This window comes from Ovis aries, chromosome 9 (genome assembly GCF_016772045.2).
Source record: "Ovis aries strain OAR_USU_Benz2616 breed Rambouillet chromosome 9, ARS-UI_Ramb_v3.0, whole genome shotgun sequence".
Classification (NCBI taxonomy): domain Eukaryota; kingdom Metazoa; phylum Chordata; class Mammalia; order Artiodactyla; family Bovidae; genus Ovis; species Ovis aries.
Genome location: NC_056062.1, coordinates 90,676,886 through 90,693,277, shown reverse-complemented (window position 1 = coordinate 90,693,277; position 16,392 = coordinate 90,676,886). Strand labels below are relative to the sequence as shown.

The 16,392-nt window shown below is 39.5% G+C and overlaps 1 protein-coding gene across 7 annotated transcripts in view; it reads left to right on the top strand.

Annotated features, from left to right (window-relative positions):
- RALYL (RALY RNA binding protein like) overlaps positions 1–16,392 on the top strand; it is an 821,188-nt gene that overhangs the window by 760,947 nt on the left and 43,849 nt on the right. For all 7 annotated transcript variants that reach the window (XM_042254525.1, XM_060393531.1, XM_027973257.2 and 4 more), the window contains one exon: positions 3,172–3,285. In XM_042254525.1, the coding sequence (XP_042110459.1) occupies positions 3,172–3,285 (114 nt within the window). The remainder of the gene's footprint in view (positions 1–3,171; positions 3,286–16,392) is intronic.

Sequence of the window (16,392 nt, the reverse complement as noted above, 5' to 3'; positions counted from 1 at the left end):
TTTCATAAACAATGGAATATATACCTGGAAACATACTTTAGAGCAGACCCTGAAGACCAGTTTGAAGAATGGTGAATGTTTTCAGTTCAGTTCAGTCGGTCAGTAGTGTCTGACTCGTTACAACCCCATGAACCACAGTGAGCCAGGCCTCCCTGTCTATCGCCAACTCCCGGATTTTACTCAGACTCATGTCCATCGAGTTGGTGATGCCATCCAACCATCTCATCCTCTGTCATCCCCTTCTCCTCCTGCCTTCAATCTTTCCCAGCATCAGGGTCTTTTCCAATGAGTTGGTTCTTCACATCAGGTGGCCGAAGTATTGGAGCTTCAGCTTCAGCATCAGTCCTTCCAATGAATATTCAGGACTGATTTCATTTAGGATGGACTGGTTGGATCTCCTTGCAGTCCAAGGGACTCTCAAGAGCCTTCTCCAATACCACAGTTCGAAAGCATCAATTCCTTGGTGCTCAGCTTTCTTTGTGCTTTTGGTCTTTCTTCTATAGAAATTGGGACATTCTAGAAGTTTTCAATAGAGAGGATTTATGGCTTTTATATATATGACTTTGCATTCACTATTTAAGAGGCGACATGAACTAAAAGCAGAAACCCAATTAAGAGTTCAATGGAAATGGACAGGAAAAGAAAGAGGTAAAAAAAGAAAGGAAAATGGACAGGGATGCTTTACACCTAAGACTCCTCAATTCTGAACTGACTATAAGTTTTCAAAATATGTCTGACATCTAAGTTGCAAAATTTTTAAAATTTTAGATTTGGAAATCTGTAGTTGTAAAATATACATCTATTTTGGCAGAGTAAGGAAAAACAAGCAGGAGCTTAATCCCAGGTTCAGTAGAAACATTCTTAACAGGAGCCCCACCTCCCAAAGTAGAACAAGGCAGAAAAGATTACAGACAAAGGCATATTGGACACAGAGATGGCTTGTCTCAGGAGCATCATGTGGAAACCAGATACAGCAGCCCAGACCCAGACCGCACCTACAGATAACCCCACTGAAAGAGGAAGCTCCAGGACTTCAGGCCAGGTGAGTGGGCAGCTTTCTTCCGAGCAGAGCCCTGAAGGGCACGAAGCCAACAGCTTTCCCAGTCGCTCAAGAAGCAGCCAAGATTTTCTAGGCCCCAATTTGCAAGACTTTAACGAGCATCTGCTGCTCACCATCCCAAGAGTGGAGCTGGGATATTTGCACAGGGCTGAAGGCTGATTCGGAATTCCCGGATAGGGACAGGGAGGAGAAGACAGGTTACATCATTAGTTTTATCTAAGCTTGAATCGTCTTAACTAAGTAATCCCAAATTTTGTAGTAATATCACTCCAATCTTAAAAGACATTCTATTAAGTGGGATATTAGTGATTTATTTGTTTATGTCTTTTTTAAGGAGATAATTAGTGAACCTCATTTCTGGGCTGAGGAGTGACCCCACTTACTGAAAATATATATTCTATTAATCTCCAGCCACAGTCCTATTTCTCTTGGCCCAACATCTAATGTTTTAAGACAAAATAGTTTCTATCATGTTTGATAGATTTAAGTAAAACTACATGACATACTTCCATCAAAGGAAATTAAAACCATTCTTCAAAGCAGAGTCAATTTGCAATTATGACAGATGATGATTTTCAAATTTAGTCGAGATTCAACAATGGCACTTTGATGTCTTGGAAATAATTGACGTAGGAGTAATTCTCTATTTTAAACTGTGTTCTCCTTTCAGTCTGGTTCTTCATAATAGAAACTCTCTACAGGGTCACTTATTCTTCCAGTTTTTATTTTGTAAATTACTTTAGATCATAAATCAAAATTTTCTTGTTATGGAAAATTTCTTATTTTATAATAGAAATTTTTTTCATGTTTATATTGGAGAAAGTCTGGTGAGGAATTAATGTACATTGATGCATACTTTATCATATAGCTTATATCATATGCCTTAGCTGACAGGTAGCTCTGTTTCAAGCAAACATATATTGCATTTAGTTTTTTATTACTTACAAAACTTCCTGAAGACTAAAGACTCAAACTAAACACTCAATTTCTTTAGGAATATCCAGCCGAGATTATTATAAACTTGAAAGGAACAGTGAAAGAGATGGATAGTAGACTAACATCAAAATCCTCACCCCAGATATTGAAGCCCAGCTCTCCACTGAGGCATGGGCACCCAAAAACTCACTTAATGAAAGCTCATAGACAAGTATAGCTCTTCTAGAGTTCTAGTTTTAAAAATCTTTGATCTTATTACTAAGGGTTCATGGCAGAGTTTCCAGTGATTCTCAGAGAAATGAGAAAATAAGAACAAGGCAGTGAATTTTTCATAAACATAAGCAATTTTCATTGAAACGATTGTCCTTAAATAGGAAACTGACCTTTTCTTAAGTCTATCTCTTTATAAAATAATTGTTATTATTATTGATAGTAGAATGTTTGCTGTTATTTTTAACATCCTTACTTGGCAAAATTAAAAATAGTCAATCTTGTGTTAATCCCATTTTTAATTAGTCCCACTAAACATCCAAAACCTCGAAGAGGAACTGCTACTGTAGAAAATACCAGTGGGAACTTCAGTGAATTTCTTTTCCTTCCAGCCACAGGGCTTAAAAAGAGGCATGTTCAACCCACTGCTGCAATTTTTAAAAAAGAAAATACCAAAAGTCCAGCAAGTTGGAGAGAGTTCTCTAGCGTTAAAGATTTTTCTTTAGAGGATAAATGTTATGCCCCGATTTCAGTCCATCATCAGGGACCTGGATTAAAACTACCACTGGCTGCTGAAACATATATTGCAACATAGTTCCTCAAAGCAGCATTACCATACCTGTCATGATTTAACCGTTTCTCAATCTGAATCCATCTGATGGAACAGACTTACCCTATCATTTGCCAGAACCGAATTCAGTATCATTTAGTTATTGCAAAAATCATTTCCAGATTCTTCTGTCCCACTGCATAACCTTTGGTGAAAAGATTCAGGGTCAAATGCCTAGAACCACTGCTTGTGTATTCCAGGGTCCTGGAAGCAACGAGAAACAGATAAGACTGAGAGGTGTCCTGTGGAATGTGACAGAGTGTGGAGGAAATTTTGAGTGTCTGTGGGTTATGTTCTACTCGGGTCATGGTGCATTTGACATTCTACTGCCTTCTTTCCCTTCTCCCCTCTCCAGTGAAATCAGACGAGTTGCAGACAATCAAGAAAGAATTAACCCAGATCAAAACTAAAATTGACTCCTTGCTAGGGCGCCTGGAGAAGATTGAGAAGCAGCAGAAGGCGGAGGCTGGTAAGTGAAAAAGAGCTGTGGCCGCAGACGTGTTGGAATCAAACCACTCACACCCTGTCAGTCACCAAGACAGAGCAGGTTCAGGCACGCTGGCTGAGTCTAACAGTGTTTAGCAGATGCACACACATCATCTTTAAACTTAGAACTGTAATGATGGAATCTGATTTTTCCTTTTTAAAGAAGATGAGCCAAGTTGCCTAAAATTCATATTTTTTAAAAGAGAGAGGGAAAGGAAAAGTATTTTGATGCTAATAAGTAACAGTTGGATTATATTAAAGGTTTATATCTCAATATCAAGTGACCTTTAAGAAAATTAAATCAGTAAATGGAATAGTCTATCAGGGCTAAAATTATATTCATATTTCATTAAATTAACTGCAGCAAAATTGAACAGATTTCAGAAGCCATGTTTGTAAAGTCCCACTCTTGAACTGCTACAACTCCACAAAACTTCAGAACTCAGTTTCAGGATGTCAGTATCAACGATATGCCTGGCCACCCAAGGCCATTTCATTTGACTTGATTCTTTAGCTTAATGTCTTCTCTTTGAAATATCAGCCCTGACCCTAGTTCCATGCTAATACTCTTTATTTATTTATTTATTTTTAACTGGAGGATAATTGCTTTACAATATTGTGCTGGCTTCTGCCATACATCAACATGAATCAGCCACAGGTACGCATGTGTCCCCTCCTTCTGGAACCGCCCTCCCACCCCATCCCACCCCTCTAGGTGGCTACAGAGTGCCAATTTGAGTTCCCTAGTCTAATACCCTTTAATATGGCAACCGAGAGTTGTAAAATTACACATTTTAAACAGAACTGGCGTAAACTTGGAGATGAGCTAGAGCGTACATTGCAAATTGCCTTCTGCTAGGTCTTTGATGTCTCAGAAGCTCCTTGAAAATGAGCTGAGGGCTGAAAGAAGACCTGGGAGATAGAGGGACTCACGACTCCTCCAAACCCAGCCCTTTCTCCAAATAGTGTGGCTCCAGCTGCGTCTCTTTTATACGTTGAAATTCATCATAAGATTTCATTGGCTGAAAGAGCTTCGCTTTTCAAAATTAAGCAAGACAGTTTTGAAAACCGCTCATCGAATCCAGCTTTCTCATTTTGCAGATGAGAAAAGGAAGGCCCGAGGAAGTAAAGTGACTTTTCCATGACCACATGAATGGTTGGTGATAGACCTAGAGTCTCCAAGCTAGGTCTGGTGAGGGAAAGGAGTGCCTCCTCTGAGGTATCAGCCTCAGGTTCTGCTCAGGATCTGCCTGCAGTGAGGCTCCCTAGGTAACAACCGGTGATGAGATCCAGCCTGTTTGTTGCCCGTGACACTGGGCAGGGGACCAGCACCGACCTTCCGGTGATTATAGACGCAGGGTTCAGAAATGAAGCCGGTGTTGAGGGGGTGTCGAGCCTAATGGATGAGAGAGGTGTCCTGTGGTTCAAATCCTCACACGCCACCTCGCCTCCGTTTTCTCGTTTATCAGATGAGGCCAGTAATGGCTACCTGACCTTGCGAGAAGGGAGTCAAGTAGCAAATGTAAGTTACTTATAGCCCAAAATAAATGCTTCATAATTGGAGCCATTTAGTGTCCATAGAAATGTAAGCATATATAGGGAAACAAATACTTCTTACTTCTCTGACACCAGTTTTTTAAATCATAAGCCAGGTACCTAGATTCTCATTAACTTTTATCGAGTTAGTGTGGAGGAGAAATGATAGATAAATAATAGACAAAATAAGATCATTTTTATTACAAATTTCTGTCACATTTTCTATTGAGAAAAGATACGCTGCCTATACTTCTTAATGGAGAAATTTAGATTTCAGAAAGTTTTTTATCTGCTGTCTATGGCACTAATCCAAACCGTTGCCAGAACTGAAATATCCTGATGTTGCCTAAATCAATGTTTCCCTTTGAGGAACTTCTGTGAAATTCGTTATTATGTAAAACAACCCTTACAGCAAAGGACTTTGATAACCAATTTGCACTTCAGTTTAAAGGATTATGGAGAACTCATTTAAATATAAATCACCTCAAAGAGAAAAATGTGATCCTTATTCCATCATATTATAACTTCCAGTTTCCTGCAATGAAAAATACCTTCCGTATATCTTCTTAGAAGATCATCTATAAACATGACACTAAAATTCAAAGCTTGAATTTTCTTTTCATGAAAGGCTGTCACCTTATTTTTGTATGTGTTTCAACTTTCCCAGTCACAAGGCAGTTATCTTTAAAATGATAGGCTTAAGCCTTTGATATTTCTGTCTTTCCTACTTGAACATGTAGGAAGAAAATGGAATTATTTAATTTGTAATTTCATTCTCTTAGTAATTGTCTCCTGAACAACATTCATATTTATGGAGTTAAGATGATCACTTTCTAAATTTTTTTCATGAAAAGAAATCAGGGTTGCCTGGTGTCTGTACTACATGATAGAAAGTGGAGAGAAATATTTTAAATCTTTTTAAGTGCCTGATACCTCCTTACAGAATTTAAGGGGATACTCATTTTATTGTTTATTTGGTTGCAGGCCAGTTATTCAGTAGTTAACATTCACTCTTCACTATTGCTCTTTTATAGACCTCACATTTCCAACTTATTCCATCTGATGATGAAAATTTCCAGCTTAGGATAGTGGCAGCAGATATGGAGGGTTACATGCAGGATAAAGCCACACAGCATGGAACTTGTCCTGAGTTCAAGTTTCATAGGATCATTTTTTTCTTTTTTGTATGAAATCCTAAGCTATCGGGAGTAATTGTAATGAGGTTATTATGACATCATTTTGGATTTTTTATGCCTTAAATTGCTGATAATAGATGTTTGCACGGTATCCTGTCTCTTCCTTTGAAGATATGAACTTCCTCAGAACAAGGTCATGTTTTCACTAACTTTTCTAACTCTTCAAGCACTGTGTACTATGCACGAGGCATGATTTAGCAAGTCATTTAACTTCTCTAGGTCTCAGGCCCCACAAATGAAAATTAGAGGAAGGGATTATGGCCTCAAACATATGGTCTAGCTTTTAAATCATGATTAATATGAATCCACTCTGCAAGTGTTATTTTTTTCCTACTTGAATAATTCAAATAACATTGCTCTGGAATATGGTGACTATGGATTATTATAAACAACAAATAACACATATCAGTTTGGCCTCCAATTGTCCTTTCTAGATGATCCTTTTAAAAGAGAGTCATAAATTGACATAATTTGATACGAAGAGTACAGTTTATGTGTGGTTTACATAGTGATGCAAAGTGATCGTAAAAGGTAAAAGGAGACCGAAGTAAAACTAAAGACAACACCATACGATGGACAGTGACCTCTTAAAAAAAATCAAATTCCCTGCAAAGACTCTCTGATATGAAAAGGCAATTAGGCATTCTTTAATTCAACTTTATTCTCAGTGGTAGGCCTCATGTGTGACCTGTCAGACTCACTTGGACAATTCCAATGAAAATAGCTAGCCTGTCCTACGCATTAAAGCTGACCATTAGAGAGGTCACACTTCAGTCCCGTAGGATAAGTTCATCCTGCCTGTACATTTGGTATATGAAAAAAGGCAAAATGGATGTCTGAGGAGGCCTTACAAATAGCTGAGAAAAGACGAGAAGCTGAAGACAAAGGAGGAAAGGAAAGATACACCCATTTGAATGCAGAGTTCCAAAGCATAGCAAGGAGAAATAAGAAAGCCTTCCTCAGAGATCAATGCAGAGGAATAGAGGAAAACAATAGAATGGGAAAGACTAGAGATCTCTTCAAGAAAATTATGGACACCAAGGAACATTTCATGCAAGATAGGCTTGATAAAAGATAGAAATGGTATGGGCCTAACAGAAGCAAGAGATATTAAGAAGAGGTGGCAAGAATACACAGAACTATACAAAAAGATCTTCATGACCCAGATAATCAAGATGGTATGATCACTCACCTAGAGCCAGACATCCTGGAATGCAAAGTCAAATGGGCCTTAGGAAGCATCACTTATGAACAAAGCTAGTGGAGGTGATGGAATTCTAGTTGAGCTATTTCAGTTCTAAAAGAGGATGCTGTGAAAGTGCTGCACTTAACATGCCAGCAAATCTGGAAAGCTCAGCAGCGCCAAGGACTGAAAAAGGTCAGTTTTGGTTCCAATCCCAAAGAAAGGCAATGCCCAAGAATGCTCAAACTACCACATTGTTACTCTCATCTCACACACTAGTAAGGTAATGCTCAAAATTCTCCACGCCAGGCTTCAACAGTACGTGAACTGTGAACTTCTAGATGTTCAAGCTGGATTTAGGAAAGGCAGAGAAAGTAGAGATCAAATTACCAACATCCATTGGATCACAGAAAAAGCAGGAGAGTTCCATAAAGAAATCTATCTCTGTTTCATTGACTGCTCTAAAGTGTTTGACGATGTGGATCACAACAAACTGTGGAAAATTCTTAGAGATAGGAATACCAGACCAATTTACTTGCTTCCTAACATTACTTTGCCAACAAAGGTCCATGTAGTCAAGGCTATGGTTTTCCAATGGTCATGTATGGATGTGAGAATTGGAGTGTAAAGAAAGCTGAGTGCCGAAGAATTGATGCTTTTGAACTGTGGTGTTGGAGAAGACTCTGGAGAGCCCCTTGGACTGCAAGGAGATCCAACCAGTCCATTCTAAAGGAAATCAGTCCTGGGTGTTCATTGGAAGGACTGATGTTGAACCTGAAACTCCAGTACTTTGGCCACCTTATGTGAAGAGCTGACTCATTTGAAAAGACCCTCATGATGGGAAATATTGAGGGCAGGAGGAGAAGGGAACGACAGAGGATGAGATGGTTGGATGGCATCACTGACTCGACTGATATGAGTTTGAGCAAGCTCGGGAAATTGGTGATGGACAGGGAGCCCTGACATGCTACAGTCCATGGGGTCACAAAGAGTCAGACATGACTGAGTGACTGAACTGAATATATTTGGTAAAAAGTGTAGATTAAAAAAAATAATGTCCAAAAATTAGAATATTACAAACAAATGCCACATATTTATGCATCAGTGCTCCTTATACTGAGCTGAAATAAACTTTGTTTGCATTTGGTTTGTGTGTCCTTTTATGCCCTCTGAAACCAAGCTGAGTGTCTAATTTCTTGTGAATATAATGGCCAATTAAATACATAAAAGAGTTGTAGTATTGTAACTCTTCCAAAACTTCTGAATAGGAAGTCTGTATAAGTGGCCAGAGACACTCAACTTAGTTGCATTCAAATTTTTGTCAAAGAACTTTGAAGCCTTCTCTTCTCTGAATCAGTTTGGTTCAGTTGCTCAGTTGTGTCCGACTCTTTGTGACCCCCATGCACTGCAGCACGCCAGGCTTCCCTGTCCATCACCAACCCCTGGAGCTTGTTCAAACTCATGTCCACCAAGTCAGTGATGCCATCAACCATCTCATCCTCTGTCATCCCCTTCTCCTCCTGCCTTCAGTCTTTCCTGGCATCAGGGTCTTTTCTAATTAGTCAGTAGTTTGCATCAGTTGTCCAAAGTATTGGCGTTTCAGCTTCAGCATCAGTCTTTCCAATGAATATTCAGGGCTGATATCCTTTAGGATGGACTGGTTGGATCTACTTGTGGTCCAAGGGACTCTCAAGAGTCTTCTCCAACACCACAGTTAAAAAGCGTGAATTGAATGGCACTCAGCTTTCTTTATGGTCCCACTCTCACATCTATACATGACCACTGGAAAAACCATATCCTTGACTAGACGGACCTTTGTCGACTCTGGATAAATATCAGTAACTGTTTCAGCTGCTTCTCCTGTACTTTAGTGTTGGATCTTGAACCACTGCCGTCCCCTTTCTCTGGTCATTCTAGTTTATCAACTGCACACTGTGGTCCTCAGAGTGGAAAATGTCTCTCCAGAGGTAATCTGCTGCTGCAGCCTATAATGTGACTACTGGTTTTGTTCTGAATACCCGACTGCTATCACTTAGACTTTGGGTTACATTGGTCTTGTGTCTGGTTACAGATGTTGAACTGCACACGTGAATTAAACTCTGCTCCCTCCTGATACTGCATTAAAATAATGTCTAGGTTTTAAAAAAGAAAATTCTTAGACATAAAAGAGAATGAGAACAAAATTTTAGAAGCTGGAAAGCTGATGGAGAACTCTGCCTGACTTAACACATCCTAGAAATGAATCCAGTTTTAACCACAGAACTCCCAAAAGGCTCAGGATCAAAGCTATCATATTCCTATGGAAAAGAGGGTATAAATGGCTAAAAATCTGTTAGGAAACAGATTTCTATGTCACCATTCCCAACTCTTCCTGGTCCACTAGAAGCCCTAAGAAGTTTCCTCTAAGAAAGTGAAAACAACAAATTTCAGATGTAATAGACAACTAACAAATTTGAAGGCAGTTTATAACAGGGAGAAAAATAGAAGTTTACACAGTTACTCTAGAAATTCCAAGAATTCTTTTCCCCTTCCAGACTACTGGTAGGCCACTGGAAGAGGTTTTAATTGGGAATATGAGCAGCTTAAGAAAAAAGATTTAAAGACATTGGCATGGGTACAAGCCAAGGAAACAGTATCACCCTGCAGAAACAAGATCCTGTTATTCTTACAAAACTATCCATCCATATTTTAATACTGTTAATATGAGCAGACAAGGTTCACCAGATGGCAGAAAGCATTTAACATTAAAAGCAAATACCAAAAGAGAAGAGACAAAGAACCAAAAAAAAAAAAAAACCAACAACAACAACAACAAAAAACAGAGGAATCAGATTGAGCAGGAAGAATGAAACTTCCAAATAAAACAGTGAACCGCTGGTTAACACCCTCAGAGAGAAAGAGAAGACATTACATTCATGAAATAAGAGCACAAGATTAAAACTCAGTATTTAAAAGGCAGATGAAAGTGGTTTTAGAAATTAACATATGATAGCACAAATCAATAACACAGAATTGAAAGACAAATTTCAGGAAATTCTCCCAGACAATACAAAAGAAACTACAGATGGGAAATAGGAAGGGAAGGGTATGGAAATTACTGGATAAATATCTAAAAAACAGGGCTTCAGAAAGAAAGAGGAGAAGGATCATCCAAAAAAAGTTTTTCAGGGAAAAAGTTAACCAAAACTGAAGAACATAGCCAACAAGACTGAAAGGACCCCCTGAGTGCCTGTAACTGGTGCACATCAAAGCAAGAAACGGCGACATCTCAGAACATGGGGCCAAAGAGAAGATCCTACAAGCTCCCAGAGAGACAGCAAGGAAAAGAGACAGAAAATGTTTTATATAAAGAAGCAGGAATCAGAATGCCAACGGGGTTTTCAGCAGCCACACTAAAAGCTAGAAGGCAATGAAAACATGCCCTAAAAATTCTGAGAGAAGAGTATTTGCAGGCTGTAGTTCTATACCTAATTCCCAAAGCAAGGAGTTAAACTCTAAAAGGGAAAAGCATGATTTTCCCAAAGCAAGGAAACCGAAGGCAAAGGGAATCCTCAGGAGGATGGTGAGGAAGAGTCTAGCATAGGAGTTAAGAAAGAGACCTGGAAATAACTAAGTCCAGGGAGACCAGTTCAGAAGTTCTGGGAGAGACTTTGTCAAGAGGATGAAATGGGTCCAGTGGCTAATAGGTGGGGAAGTGAATTCATTGAGATGAGACTCACACATTGTGGTTGAGGAGCAGGTAAGTTTACAGAAGCATTTGTACAAGTCAAAGAGGCATAGAAGCACGTAGAGAATTAAGTTAACAACACGCAGACACCCAAAGGAAATGGATGTTTCTTTTACCTCCAAAGAAAGTAAAATACTGTTTGGGAAAGAAAAAATTACTCATTATATACTAACAGCTTAGCTTCCCAAAGCATTTACATAGTTAAATTTATGCAAAAACTGAAAACTGATCTAATCTAGTGTATAGCTCTCTGAGGAGATGGGAAGTGGGGACTTGTAGACGGAGAACTGAGTCTCCAGTCTCCCAAGGCTGATGTCAGTAGACAATGAATAAAACTTAATCAAGAGGTAGCAATAGAAACATGCTGTTTGGGAAACAAAGCCAAGTTTTTAACAGAACAGCTTTGCAAATACAAAGCCCTTAAAGAGCTGAGAATGGTGAAGCAAGTGGCACTTGCTATTTTTCTTAACAAATCTTGTGGAAATATTTAACTACAAAAGTTGTTTTCAAGAAGCCCAATTTACAGGGTGAGGGAGATGAGATTGAGTTATCTTTAGCAAATGGATCAGGACTTTCCCAGCTACTTCTTGGAAACATCCTGTGACATCCATCAGATAAGTGTCACTGGACACATTAAAAATGACAAGGAAGACTTCACTCGAGACTGCTGTGGTCAGGGTCAAAACTATTGGAATTAAAAAAAAAAAGACTATTGCAATAGGGGATGGAAATTGAGCTCTACTGAAACAAAAGGCAGGAGGGTTTTTAAATGCAAGGGTGCAATGATAAAAATGTATTGGAGGATGTTAGTAGGGAGGCTGATCAATAAGATGAGGCCACCTGTGTTTGCTGACTGAGTCTATGAGTCAGGCTCCTGTTGGTCCATGGAGACCAGGAGACAGGAGTCATCCCATCTTTTTCCGATGATTGCATTTCAAAGGGAGGCCTCCAGGTCTTTAGAAGACATGCCAGATTTGTAAAAAGATGTACACTTCAAAGAAGCATAGAAAGAATCCGCAGTTGGAAGGATTCTAAAGTAAATGCTCTAAGAAAAAGGAAGTCAGGACCATAGTCAGAATAAAGGCTGTCAAAGAGCAGTCACGCAGAGGCTAACAGCAAGGTTTTCTCTGTAACAGCACAGTCATAGCCTTTCAGAGCGGACTCCTTTCTCCTCTAAATACACACTTCTTTCCATGTCCGACTTCTGTCACATTACCATGTAACAAATCCTGTCATCCACACTGCCAACCTCAGCATCATCTTCTGACCCTACTATGACTAGCATTGCAAAATCTGACCTTTGGCATCTTTTTACTCAACACCTTCTTTTTTCTGATTGCTGTTCACTCGCTCAGAGAGTCGTGTCTGACTCTCTGCGACCCCATGGACTGCACCACGCCAGGCTTCCCTGTCCTTCACCATCTCCTGGAGCTGGCTTAAACTCTTGTCCGTTGAGCCAGTGATGCCACCCAACCATCTCATCCTCTGTCATCCCCTTCTCCTCCTGCCTTCAATCTTTCCCAGCATCAGGGTCTTTTCTAATGAGTCGGCTCTTCGCATCAGGTGGCCAACGTATTGGAGTTTCAGCGTCAGCATCAGTCTTTCCAATGAATATTCAGGAATGATATCCTTTAGGATGGGCTTGTTGGATCTCCTTGCAGTCCAAGGGACTCTCAAGAGTCTTATCCAACACCACAGTTCAGAAGCATCAGTTCTTCGGTGCTCAGCTTTCTTTAGGTTCCAACTCTCACATCCATACATGACTACTGGAAAAACAATAGCTTTGACTATACAAACCTTTGCAGCAAAGTAATGTCTCTGCTTTTTAATATGTTGTCTAAGTTGGTCATAACTTTTCTTCCAAGGAGCAAGCGTCTTTTAATTTCTTGGCTGCAGTCACCATCTGCAGTGATTGGAGCCCAAGAAAATTAAGTCTGTCACTGTTTCTATTGCTTTCCCAGAAATTTTTTCTGGAATTCTCTTGCTTTTTCTATGATCCAGTGAATGTTGACAGTTTAATCTCTGGTTCCTCTGCCTTTTCTAAATCCAGCCTGAACATCTGGAAGTTCTCAGTTCACATACTGTTGAAGCCTGGCTTGGAGAATTTTGAGCATTACTTCATTAGCGTGTGAGATGAGTGCAATTGTGCAGTAGCTTGAACATTCTTTGGCATTGCCTTTCTTTGGGATTGGAATGAAAACTGACCTTTTCCAGTTCTGTGGCCACTGCTGAGTTTTCCAAATTTGCTTGCCTATTGAGTGCAGCACTTTCACAGCATCATCTTTTAGGATTAGAAATAGCTCAGCTAGAATTCCATCACCTCCACTAGATTTGTTTGTAGTGATGCTTCCTAAGGCCCACTTGATTTTGCACTCCAAAATGTCTGGCTCTAGATTAGTGATCACACCATCATGGTTATCTGGGTATGAAGACCTGTTTTGTATAATTCTTCCATGCATTTATACCACCTCTTCTTAATGTCTTCTGCTTCTAATTAAGTCTATACGGTTTCTGTCCTTTTTTCCAATGGTACTGCCAATACCCAAGCCCACTCACATGCTCTGTTGCCTTTTTCTTAGTTTTTTAAGAACTTTTAGCTGCTCTCTCCAATTCTAGTTTGTTTCCTCCCTAATTCATCTTCCATGGGACACATAGATTTATACTGCTAAAACATCCAAGGGCCCAGTCTTGGAAATTAACAGAGCCAGGTTCGCATCCTACAAGAAACTAATTTCCAGGACTTACTAGCTGTAAAAAATTTGGAAAGGTCCTTATAAAAGTGTATAAAATGAGTAAAATAATATCTGTTCCTTAAAATTAGTGGGATTTAAACAAACAGTAGCTCAGTGATTTTTTAATCACTTTATTGAATTTTTGGTTACCTCTACCATCAAGGGTGCTTCTTGTGAACACTTTGAGGTCATCTTGTCCCAGAATGTACTGATGTAACTAATATTTTAATCTAAAAGCATTCCTCTTGAATAACTTCCTTAATGCTCATTTATGTTATTATTAGTAATGCCAGTCATAAAATGTACATCTTTCTAATTGATATTTACTGGAATAATTGAGTTAAATTCATATTATATACAGGTGTTGCAGAATTTTTAAAAAATATAGTTTATACTCCAATGCAAAAACAATGGTTTCAGGATACTAGCTGACTCTGATGAGTAATGTGACTGTTTTATGTCAACATCCTTTCCAACCATCTGCTAAGCACAATTCAGCTAGCAATTAGCTAGCAATTAAGCCAGCATTTCAAAAAATGTAATTGCCAACTCAACCAATTTTCAGAGTTATATTAATGATAATAGCTCTACAGCAAACTGAATTTAATAAAAATGCTTCTAAGATAAATCCCAACAATTTTAACTTGTTTTCTAGATCATATATGTGTCTTGAAATAGAATGAGATGTACAGGAAAAGTATTTGAGTGTGAAGATTGAAATTCAGTATCAAGTTCTTTCCTTTTAAGGCTTTTTAGAGCCTGAGGCATTTTTCCTTAAACAGAAGTATTTACCTGTCACTTGCACGTCTTTTCCTTTGATAGCCATTGCTTAGTGAACATGTATCCCTAAGCAGACTTCTTCATTCTTGTATTTAAAATTACCTGGTTCCTCCCTCCTACACTGTTGATAGGAACATAAGTTGGTTCAGCCACTGTGGAAAACAGCATAGACGTTCCTCAGAAAACTAAAAACGGAATTAACACATGAGCCAGCAATCCCACTCTTCGGCATATATCTGGACAAAACTATAATTCCAAGGGGTACGTGCACCCACATGTTTGTAGACACACTACTCACAATAGCCAAGATATGGAAACAACTTGCATGTCCATGGACAGATGAATGGAGAAAAAAGATGTGGTGTCTATATATAGATAGATGGATAGATAGATACACAATAAAATACTACTCAGCCGCCCAAACAACGAAATAACGTCATTTGCAGCAACATGGATGCAACTAGAGATTTTCGTATTAAGTGAGGTAAGTCAGAAAAAGAAAGATAACAACAGATGGTATCACTTATATGTGGACTCTAAAATATGACCCAAAGGAACCTGTCTATGAAGCAGACTCAGACAGAGACATAAAGAGCAGACTTGTGCTTGCCAAGGGAACTGGGGCTGGGGGAGGGTGAGCTGGGAGGGTGGGGTTAGCAGATGTCAGCTTTTATACACAGGACCAAGAAACAGGCTTCTGCTTCATTGCAGTAGTCCCTGCCGCCCCAGGAGTGACATTCAATCAGTTTAGTTCAATCGCTCAGTCGTGTCCGACTCTTTGTGACCCCATGAATCGCAGCACGCCAGGCCTCCCTGTCCATCACCATCTCCTGGAGTTCACTCAGACTCACGTCCATGGAGTCTGTGATGCCATCCAGCCATCTCACCCTCTGTCATCCCCTTCTCCTCCTGCCCCCAATCCCTCCCAGCATCAGAGTCTTTTCCAATGAGTCAACTCTTCGCATGAGGTGGCCAAAGTACTGGAGTTTCAGCCTTAGCATCATTCCTTCCAAAGAAATCCCAGGGTTGACCTCCTTCAGAATGGACTGGTTGGATCTCCTTGCAGTCCAAGGGACTCTCAAGAGTCTTCTCCAACACCACAGTTCAAAAGCATCAATTCTTCGGCGCTCAGCCTTCTTCACAGTCCAACTCTCACATCCATACATGACCACAGGAAAAACCATAACCTTGACTAGATGGACCTTAGTTGGCAAAGTAATGTCTCTGCTTTTGAATATACTATCTAGGTTGGTCATAACTTTTCTTCCAAGGAGTAAGCGTCTTTTAATTTCATGGCTGCAGTCACCATCTGCCATGATTTTGGAGCCCCAAAAAATAAAGTCTGATACTGTTTCTACTGTTTCCCCATCTATTTCCCATGAAGTGATGGGACCGGATGCCATGATCTTCATTTTCTGAATGTTGAGCTTTAAGCCAACTTTTAGCCTATGATAAACCCTAGTAGAAAAGAATGCTTCTTAAAAAAGACTGTGAGTGTATATTGACACACTTGTGTTATATGTGTGTAACTGAATCACTTTGCCGGACAGCAGTGATTAACAGTATTGCAAACCAATTATACTTCAATAAGAGATTTTAAAATTAAAAAAAAAAATTAAGCCTAAAAAAATTGTCTGGCTTTTGATTCAGCACTCACCCAGTGTGTTCAATTAGGCCTTTTTCTTGAGCTATGTTAGAAAGCAACCCAGGCTGTGGAGTCAGACAACCTGTGATGGGAATTCCAGCTCATTGTGGCCACCTTCCCGAACATCTGCATGCCTCACTTTCTCCCTCTGGGAAATGGAAAATAAGCCTGCCCTTCAGGATGCTTCAGTGCCTAAGGGTAATGAATGTCCCATAGTCAGCGCTTTGTAAGCGACTGCTAACTTGCAGCCAAAATGAACTTTTTTTCTGTTGGAATTCATAATTTATATAA